Genomic DNA, 10,183 nt, shown 5'->3' with positions numbered 1-10,183 from the left:
TGCCTCATTTTAAGATTTTCTTTTTTGGTGAGTCAAAACCATTTAGTGTAGTTACATAGGGTTTCTGCAGGGTCCACCAAGTTTACAACCCTTTACATGCCACATCAAATCCTTTTTTGACTTGATTTGGCTTCGTATTTGCGTAATCTGGTCTGAAAATGTATGTATTACTATGAGTTATCCTATGAAAATGATTACATAATTCTAGTTAATTTATGTTTTTAGCTAGCAAAACACATATATTTATTATATTATATACCTTTGTAAATGAAATATGAAGACTTATAATGTTTTAGGACTATAGGAGTGGAACCTGAATTCAGTTTTGTAAAGACTTTGTAAAACCTGCAGATACCCTGTTATAACATGAGCGTTGTATCTCAACAGGCAATGAGTAAAAAACAACCTTTCAAATCTCGAGAACCATGCCTCCGCAGAATGAATCCTATTTGATTTCAGCTACGATGTAAGAGGAGCAGCTGCCAGTGGGCAGAATCAGCAGGCACAGCTCCTACTGACAGGCGCCTCCTCCACTTTGTGACAAACAAGCAGTTTGCCATTGGGTTCAGAGCTCAGGCCTCCGTATGTGCTGTGCTCCATCCTCTTCATCACCAGGTCCAGCAGGGTGGCCACTGCCTCGTCCACGTTGGCACCCGTCACTGCACTTGTTTCAAAGTAGGGAATGCTGAGGAAGAGGAAGAACCTTTTAGGGTCAGAGAATTGTCTCATTTTTGCTCCTTTAAACCTTAGTTTAAAGAAGTTTTACATTAACATTCGTTTCTTGAATGATAACAATACATTCATTGAGGACCACATCCAAGGAGGTACAGAGGAGGAATCAGCACAGACTAAGTGAAAACAGCTCACAAGCACCACCCTGTGGTGACTTGGTGATATAAGCAGCATTTCTGGAGCATTCATCAAATAAAATCCATGACATTTTAGATTATTTGTAATATATAATGCCACATGTAAATTAGCTGTTATGCCCGTCAGAGAACGAAGGAAAAGCTATTTAGAATGATCTAGATTTTAGTGGCATGGCACATCACACACAAGTTGGGAAGATCTGCTGTAAATACAAATTTGAGTTTGTGTGTAGAGCCTCACCCATATCTATCTGCCAAATCTCTGGCCTGTCTGGCGTAAACATCCCTCATATTTCGAAGGTCTGCCTTCGTTCCCACCAGCACAATATCCGGATTATCACAGTACGCGTTGGCTTGTAGCTGACCTGAACCCAACACAGAGTAAGTCACTCAGTGTACATAGACGTGCAGGAGCAAAGGGTGACGTTGCACCTCACTCCTTTGGCAGCAGGAGAGAAAACATTGATCTAAAAGATTTAAAGTGCAGCAGGCTGCTGAGATGACACTTACTCATCCAGTTCCTGACATTGAGGAAACTTTGCTGATTGGTCAAGTCAAACATCAGCAGGAAGCCCATGGCATCTCTGAAGAAAGCTGTAGTGAGGCTGCGGAACCTGAAAAAGGTCCATCATTTGGTCCAGACTGAAAGATCTCAGCAACTGATAGACCAACCATATAATCCATATACTTTGGATTTACCTTTCTTGTCCGGCAGTGTCCCACAGCTGAAGGTGGACTCTGAAGTTCCTCTCAGTCATCCCATCAGCACCTGTTCCTGTGTAAACCTGAACAAAACCACAAACCATAAAAATCCACCACACCTCCAAAAATTTTGAGTTTACATTCAACAGAAGATACCAAGTCATCACCCACCACTCTCTTTTCCCTGAAGTCGATGCCCACCGTGGATGCGAACTTGCGGTTGTATTTGTTGTCGGTGTATCTGTAGAGGAAGGTGGTCTTTCCAACGCCAGAGTCTCCGAGTGCTAGCAGCTTGATCAGATAGTCATAGTCCCAGTCAGCCATTGCGAAGCTGAGAGCTTAACCTGTGCTCCCCCGGGTGTCCACAAAACAACAGAGCTTTAGATAGATGCAGATATGATAGGTGGACATTTGTTACCTTACAAAAAAAACTATTGGCAATAATTGTCATGACTGACATTTTTAAACTGAAACTCACTTGTACAGTACTTACTACAGTAGCCCCTCAAACATGAGCATTTGCTTGTTTCTCTGATCATAGATGGCGGGTCGAATGCGTTAACTTCAGATTTGGGGAATAAAGATTAGCACATTAGTTTATTACACTTTAGACTAAACAATGGATGTATAATAAAACATCACAAATCACATGGTCAAACCAATTGACCATGAAGACAGTAGTAAAATATCCGTGGGAATTATGGTTTCCATTATCTATCTGCCTTTGTCTGGTTTTGACATGAGGGTAATTAGTAATTGCATCATTTGTGTAATAATTCAGCACAAGAAAACTACAAAGACCAACAAAGTATCGGTCAAGGTTTGACAAATTTGGACATCCATGACAACTCATTGCAGCAGAAACACAATTATGAGGAGACACATGCTGTTTTCCCCTTCAGTGTCATGAATATGCCATTACAGATCTCACAATGCCAACTTGTAGGAAAGAATTAAAGCAATTTGATAAAACAGAGCTTAAAAACAAATTAACTAAATTAAAACTTTTTTTTTTTAATGAAATTTGGTCCATCTACGTGAACAAGGCCGCATGCTAGAATTGATATTCTACGTCAGTGGGGCAAAGCTCAACAAATTTGCCCTTCATCAAATTACCCAAAAAAAAAAAAATATGAACTAATATGAAAAGGTCAGAGTGAGTCTTGGGACTGTGCGCAGTGGCCTGATAGTAAACCAGCCTTGTCTACTGGTTGAATACACTACAAAGATAAAGGTGAAATTCTTTCACCTAAGCTTTAGTTTTCGGTCTTTGTGTGCAGACGCTCTGCACAGGAATAGCAAGATGTCATAACTCTCTGGTCATTAGGTGGTGATCAGAGAGAAAAAGCACATGACCGGAGCTGGCTTCCACATGAGCAGTCAAATGCATTTTCCAGAGTTTTCTTTGACTGTTTGCCTGTGTGGCAGACAGTCCTTCTTTTCTTGACTTACAGGACTGTGAGTAATCAGCTCAACACTCAACCATGTCAGACCAAGTCTGTACAATGCTTCGGTTACACTGAGCAAGTCCATTAAGGCAGCATGATAATCAGATTTGGTTATATAAGAAAACTTTAAGAAAATTGTGAACAAGACTACGTTATTTTCCATAGCTTAAAAATACAACTCGCATTAAGGACTTAATTCGTCTTACAGCCATAGCAGTGATAGTTACTGAAATTTAAACTCATTTCCCATGTGCAAGTATTGGGATTCTTTGCAGGCAGCAAAGTGGGGGAAAGCTGAGCAATCAACCATGTAACCTACAGCATATTTGGTGAAACGCATCTCCAAATTCAATCATCAAGCTGATTTTACTACAATACCAACTAGTTGATGCAGAACAGTCAAAATATCCTGAACAAAACATAGTGTAAATGTAAATGAGATTCCTTACCTGTGAACCTGCAGCAAATATCAATGCCCATTCAGAGGTCGCTCAACTCGTCCCGATTAATTGAAATAATCCCTATCATGATGCGATGGTACATAGTAGATCCTGAGACATTCCCCTCTTCACATGTGATCCTTGGGAGGGGTTTGAAACCAGAGAGAACCAAGTGGGGCTGTGCTTACAGGCCTTGTTTTTTCTGGTATTTCTCATGGGGTGGGAGGGGAGGGGGGGGAGTTCTTTAAAAAATTGTAGAGTCTCTGTGGATTTCACTGGAAATCATCCAACCAACAAACAGGCTTAGCAAGTAAATCCTGCAGATGTAAAACAAAAGTTCTCAAATAAGGTGCACAAATTGTTTAAAAGCAATATAAAAACAGTGGAGGGGGGGGAAAAAAAGTCCTCAATTAAGATTTAGCTTTAAGAATTTACTTTCACTCATGTTTACAGGCAACACAGTTGCATATGAATAATTCACAAAATTGGTTTAATGTCTTTATTAATGTGACATCTTTATTTTACAATAAATTGAGCTAATTCTGTGAAAGTCTGCTGAGGTAAGTTTCAACCCTGATCAAACTTTTTCTTTGGTTTTATTTTATTCCCTTTCACATTTATCCAAACGTTATATTATTCACTTATTCAGAACACCTGAACTCCTCCATATTCATTTTTTTTTAGTGTCATCAAAGAACAAAAAGCCTCACTGCACTGCTGCTTGATAAAGAGCTGCTTCTTATTCTGCCAGTACATAATGCCACATGCCTTGTGACATCACATGTCATGACATCACATGTCATGTCATAAATTATTCACAGCAGAAGTCATTTGTCAGTTTGCTTCGCTAACTGGGTTTGAAATATTTCAGCAGACTGTTTGCCTGACTGCCTTTTCCTGCAGCCCTCCTGTCTCTCCCCGGTTTCTTGGACGACGGGGCCTTTAGCGCTGGCTTCTGCTGCTTCCATTCAGACATCAACTCCCTTTGAACCTCTGAGGGAAGCTCAGAAAACACCTCAGGGTCCACATTACCTGGGAGTTTGCAGTCAAGAGACTGGGGGAATGGCGTTCTCCCTTCTTCTTTGATGGTCTCTCCTAAAGATGTACTTGTGGCCAAAGGCCTGTGCTGATTCAACGTAGTCACACTGTAAGATGGATGTGATTCCTTCACGGTGTCTTTCATGTCCTCAATAACATGTGAGTCTGTAAATGGCTTTGGTGATGCGCTTTTTGTTTTTTGGGGGACACCAGGTTTTACACCTGGTACGGACAAGCAGGTAGAAGTGCTGGGAAGAGAGTGACGGTAGGCCGGAGAAAGCAGTTCCTTCTGGATGTCCTCAGGGAGATGTGTGAAAACATCTGGATCACAATTTGGGGGCAATTGCTGTGTCACACTGTGGCTTTTGTTATCAGGATCTGTCTGAAGCGTGGAGTCTGCGACAACAACGGAGCTTTGTTTACATCTGAACCCATGTAATGTTTCCGAGCTGCAAGGGTTTCTTGTGGTCATGGTCTTTGGTGGCCCGAGTTGTGTTGTCGCATTTTGCAGGCTGAACTGATGATCCATGCAGTGACTATCCCCATTCTGAGAGGAATCATTCTATTGAAACATGAAAAGATGGGGCACACACATAATTTTCTGAATATGTTTTCGGAGAACTTATTTCCAGGAAGGGATCATTCTGCAGGCATCATTTAAGCACCATGCAAAACAAAATGACAAGGATACTGTCAGCACAATGAAAGTATGCTAAATTCACTTTTAACTTGCTTTATTTTTAATGAAAGGACATATTATTGGGATTAGTATGTCCATCTGTTTTGCATGAAGTTATGAGTTTAGATAGTTTCTTGTCTTGGTTTCTAGAAAGTCAGAGATTGTCAGATTGTAGGCTGCAGCAGTTTGTGATATTTTGCCAGTTTAAATGATATACAGTACAATAACTAAAACAAGTGAGAGATTAAAACAAATGTTAGTTGCTGCCCTACAACATTTTTAGTTTAGCATTCTCCTGGCAGTTTTGTAGAAACCAACTTCACTGCCTCTTCATAAAACTGCAGATACCCTGATGGAAATGTGTGAATAAATAAAACAAAAGGATTACTTCACCTGGACTTGTGGTGAACAGATTTGTGTTTTCCTGGGAGACGTGCCCTGTGTGAAAAAAGACATGATCGAGCCCTTCCTGCTCATGTCAGCTCCCCTGCTGTGCAAGTTACTGAAGCAAACGTTAATGAGTGTGAGGTGGAAGGAAGCATTGCTGTCCACCATCTTGTGAAAGAGCTTCATGGCCAGTGGGAGCAGCAGAACCACAGCATCATCACTGCTGCCTTCAAAAAACAACAACAACAACAACAACAACAACACTTAAACCTAACTGAAGAGACACATTCACTGCCCTCTCCATGATGACAACAAACCAACAAAGACGATGTAGAAAGAAATTTAGGAACCAAAATCTTGTCTCTTTATTAAATAATGTATGTTTTGGGGGCTGAATTTGAATGTTTGAAGATATAAAGTTAGACATAACAGAGGCTTCACTAAATATGTAAATTACTTTCTGCCAACTTGAAATCATTTTTAATTGCACTAAAATTTCCCTATCCGAGATCATTTCCATGTCTTTTTGGATTATAAAGCAGGTATTGTGCTTTAGAAATACTGTTAACACGGTCAGAAGCAATCCATTCACAGAGAAATGCATAAAGCCTGAATTCAGACAAAACTGCATCTTGATTCATTTTTTGTGGGTAAAAAAAAGTATTCAAACAAATTGCTTCAGCTCTCCTCAATTCAACTGAGTTACTCTTAAAATACAAAATAGTAATCAATTTGTCTTTAAAGTGTCTTTCCTAGTGCACAAGCTTACCAGAGGCGATTTTCTGTCCTATGTGTTTGGGAATTGGACACTGCCGGCTCTCACGACTGAACCACTTGTTGGTCGCAGAGTATCGACGAATGGTGAGCCGGAAGGTTTGAGGTTGCCTGCCATCTTTGTTCATCCTAATTTTAACAGGCCATAACGGTTAGATTATGTGGCTCAGCAATAAAATATCAATATTTGATGATGAAAACTGAAATGAATACATAATAAATGAATGAAAGGGTTTAGTGAGGTGGAAAAACTGGCCTGCCTGACCTTTCCACCAGACTGCTCAAGAGTTGTTGAACTTTTTCCAAAACCTCTTTAGTTGATGACATTTTTTTGAAAGAGTCTTCATCACTCAGAGACTGAAACAAAGGAAAAACAAAGATTTTCACATTAAAAGCAACAATTCATTATTTTACTCTCATAGAAAGTAGGCCTTTCTTGGTCATATCAAAGCAATACACATCTACATTGTGAAGTAAGTTTCCAGGAAATTAGCCATGGTACAGTATACACTAGCTATAAAATAAAACAATACAACCTAACAGCAGAGTATCCAGATTCTACAAAATTGAACCTTATCACCTACCATCATTTTTTTTAGTTATGGGACAGAATTATTGTCCTGGAGATCTCAGCCTACCTGAGGGGCCCCAGTAGGTGTGACGGGGGAGTCATCAACGCCAATGACCAGATTCTTCAAACGCTCAGCACTTGAACCTCCAAACTCCTTCACCAAGTCATTCAATGGGAACAGTTGTAGGTCCTTGATGCTGGCCACTCCCAGGGCTTGAAGTCTTTTGGCTGTTTGGTGGCCCACTCCTAGGATGTAATGACGGTATCACAAACTGAGCGGCAGGGATACTTGACACAGAGTGATGCGGGTCAAAATGACAACAAAGAGCTTTTAACTGGAAATATTATAGACAGATTATGAGACAACGAGGGCCCCCAAGGTCAGGCTTGTAAAAAGGAGACAAAAACAATGCAACTGACTCTGATCATTTGTGCATCTTTGTCGTTGTTTTACATTTGATATAGATCTTATTGATCTATATTGATAGATCTGTTTCTTTGTGTTCTGCTGAAATCACTTTCCATGGTGTTTTGTGTCTTTCTGTTCACTTTCCAATCACTTTAAAGTAAATTTTGTGCATATTTGTGTCCAGCTTCTTGCTCTTCGAAATCCACCTGGGTCTTTTTGTTGTTACTTTTGTTGGTAATTTTTTCAGCTGCTTAACCCTTTAGTGAGAAATGCTAATGAATGATCTGTTCACAAACACCCTGGCCCAGGGGTATGTTGACCTCTTGGTCTCCCTGGCATTTTGGGCCCCTAGAGCCTGATAGCCTTCTATATAATGTCCAAAAGAGAATGCCAGTTACAGATTAATATATATATACACATATATATTAATCTGTAACTGGCATTCTCTTTTGGACATTATATAGAAGGCTATCAGGCTCTATACATACATACATATAAATATAAATATATAAAAGTGGTCTAAACTTTTTCAAACTCATTTATTCTTACACATAACTGTTTGTACCTGGTACTTTGCGGACACTGTTCAGGCAGCCCATGATGTCGCTGACATTCTCCAAAAGCAGGGTGGTTTGCTGATTGGGTTTGAAGGTGCCAGACACCAGTTTGGCCAGGAGCTTGTTTGTGGCAATGCCAGCACAGCCAGTCAGACCCAGTTTGCTGTGGATGTTCTCTCTCAGCTCTGCTGCAATGTGTGAACCTATAGCAAGCCTTGGGGAGTTGCTGGCTTTAAAATCTGCACCTGGGCAGGAAGAGAAAAACAGACATTAATGTGATCCGTGGGTGTGAAAACCATAGCACTCTTTAACACAGTGAACTGTTCATGTAGTGGGAAACTGAGAGTGCAATGCAAATATTTCAGGTTCTTGGTATGCTTCATAACTAATTTCCTGGTTTCCACGAGCCAGATGTGCAAAGATGTTCAGCGACACGCCAGAGACCCAAACGTTGACTTACTGGAATGATTGTAGACATGGCCTCTAAAACATAAGCTGCTCAACGCTGTTGTCTCTTTTAGCCTTTTCTCTACCACCTCCGTGACGTCCACAAAGTTTTCATCAAATCCGAGCCTTTCTACCAGTGGACAGTAGGACATCAACAGCTCTGGATGGAGGACAAAGGGGGTAAATTAGATGGCGTTAGCTGTGTATTGCGTGTATTGATTTTGAATTTTATATCTATATGGTTCTCCAGTTTGCAATAGACCAAGGTTACATTACATGGTTGAGTACAGCTATGTTTGTAGATGTGATGTAGTAGTCTTGCCCACCTGTCACTTTATAGGACATTTCTCTGTAGTGTGTAAGGTCTTCACCCTTAACAAGCACCAGCTGAGGACACTTCTCCTTTGCATCAGTCACAGACATCAGTTTGGTGAGACCCTGCTCTCTTGCCACATAGTTACAAGTGACTATGATGTATTTCTGCTGAATACCTGATGATATAAGACACATAAGTACATTTAAAGTACTCTGTATTAAAAAATAAACTTTAATTAGCTTTAATTAATTTACCCAAAGGGACCTCTCTCAGTGCTGGATTTCTTATCATTTCCACCTGTGCATAGAAGCAGTCCAGGTCAAAATGCAGAATGACTCTATGTGCAGAGGTTGGACCAGGCGTCCTACCAAGGACTGGGCCTGAAAAAGCTGTCACATTTCAGATAATTATATTTGGTGTCACCACATAAGGAGAAAACTAGGGATGCACGATATTGGACTTTTTGCTGAAATCCGACATGCATATATATCCGGAGTCCTTGAGCTGATAACCGATACAATACTGATATATCATTATTCCCTGCAGAGGTAATTTAGTCTTTTCTGTAGTGAAATTTACATAATATTTGCCTACTCATGTCGCAGCAGATGCCGATACAAATGTACTTAATTGAGCAAAATAAATAAACGTTAAAAAAAAAAGTTGTAGAGGGCTCTAGAAGTCAAGGAGGTAGCAGCTTATTTAGCCTACTGTAGTCATTAGTCATATTGGCAGATCTTGGTGTGTTTGCCGATATCCGATAATACTTTTTGAAGCCAATATCCGCTGAAACCGATATCATTCCAATAATATTGTCCACCCCTAAATAAAAGAACAGAACACCAAACTACTTGAAAACTGAAAATGCAGGATTCTAGTGAGTTCAAGAATGAGGGACTCATCCTTTTTGTTAAGTGTAAAATAGTGGGAAAATAGCTGATTAGCTTTACAGTATCCACAGAGGTATTGTAAACAGTATACAAACAAAGCCATGTGTTTTTTTCTCTTCCTGATTGTTGACTTTACCAGAAGCAGCAGCAGAGCTAAGTGGAGCTGAGTCCACGAAACTGTCCTTCCACTCGGTTTCATCTTCCTCTATCTCATCCACGATATTAGCCATGTCATTAAAACACACATTTGCTATGAACCTATAACACTACTGTTGTTGTGTTAGCAAAAGGAAACTGCACGAAGACAGTAAAAACATAAGCAGAAAAAAAACAGATCCTTCTTCACTTTGGTACACCAGCGACATCTGTCGGTTTGGAGGAAGTGTTGCTACAAGCGGAGGAAGACAGTAATCATGGGTAAAAAAAAGAACTTGCCTGAGAATCAAACCGTTTTTATGTTTTCACCAGTATCAATGTAGTTTACCGATAATGGTCTCCAATTATAATGGTACACACGAAACAGGAATTGTTGAAAGATAATTCGGCACAGTTATTTTCAATCAACCAAGGTGTTAAAAGGGCTGAATAATTAATAATTCACCATGATGGACAAAAAGTAAAACAAAACAAATATAACAAATATTTTTAAAATAGTT

General features: G+C 40.0%; 2 protein-coding genes across 4 annotated transcripts; both read right to left on the bottom strand.

Moving 5' to 3' along the window:
• Positions 1-230: 230 nt before the first annotated feature.
• LOC131464554 (ras-related protein Rab-27B-like) lies at positions 231-3,854 on the bottom strand. Of its 3 annotated transcripts, XM_058637091.1 has the most exons (7): positions 3,469-3,854; positions 2,065-2,133; positions 1,743-1,915; positions 1,569-1,654; positions 1,380-1,483; positions 1,111-1,234; positions 231-685 (listed from the first exon to the last, which is right to left on the bottom strand). In XM_058637091.1, the coding sequence occupies exons 3-7, from the start codon at positions 1,893-1,895 to the stop codon at positions 496-498; spliced, it is 657 nt and encodes a 218-aa protein (XP_058493074.1). In that variant the 5' UTR covers positions 1,896-1,915; positions 2,065-2,133; positions 3,469-3,854; the 3' UTR covers positions 231-495. The 3 variants fall into 3 exon arrangements, with proteins under 3 accessions (XP_058493074.1, XP_058493073.1, XP_058493075.1); XM_058637090.1 differs by having other exon boundaries at positions 2,050-3,854; XM_058637092.1 differs by lacking the exon at positions 2,065-2,133.
• Positions 3,855-3,944: 90 nt separating this feature from the next.
• On the bottom strand, positions 3,945-10,023 carry poli (polymerase (DNA directed) iota). The gene is made up of 10 exons (XM_058637086.1): positions 9,664-10,023; positions 8,892-9,026; positions 8,648-8,812; positions 8,335-8,481; positions 7,883-8,119; positions 6,976-7,154; positions 6,603-6,694; positions 6,333-6,466; positions 5,570-5,790; positions 3,945-5,059 (listed from the first exon to the last, which is right to left on the bottom strand). The coding sequence occupies exons 1-10, from the start codon at positions 9,755-9,757 to the stop codon at positions 4,307-4,309; spliced, it is 2,157 nt and encodes a 718-aa protein (XP_058493069.1). The 5' UTR covers positions 9,758-10,023; the 3' UTR covers positions 3,945-4,306.
• Positions 10,024-10,183: the final 160 nt, after the last annotated feature.

This window comes from Solea solea, chromosome 8, assembly GCF_958295425.1.
Source record: "Solea solea chromosome 8, fSolSol10.1, whole genome shotgun sequence".
NCBI lineage: Eukaryota > Metazoa > Chordata > Actinopteri > Pleuronectiformes > Soleidae > Solea > Solea solea.
This window is presented reverse-complemented; position numbering and strand designations above follow the sequence as displayed.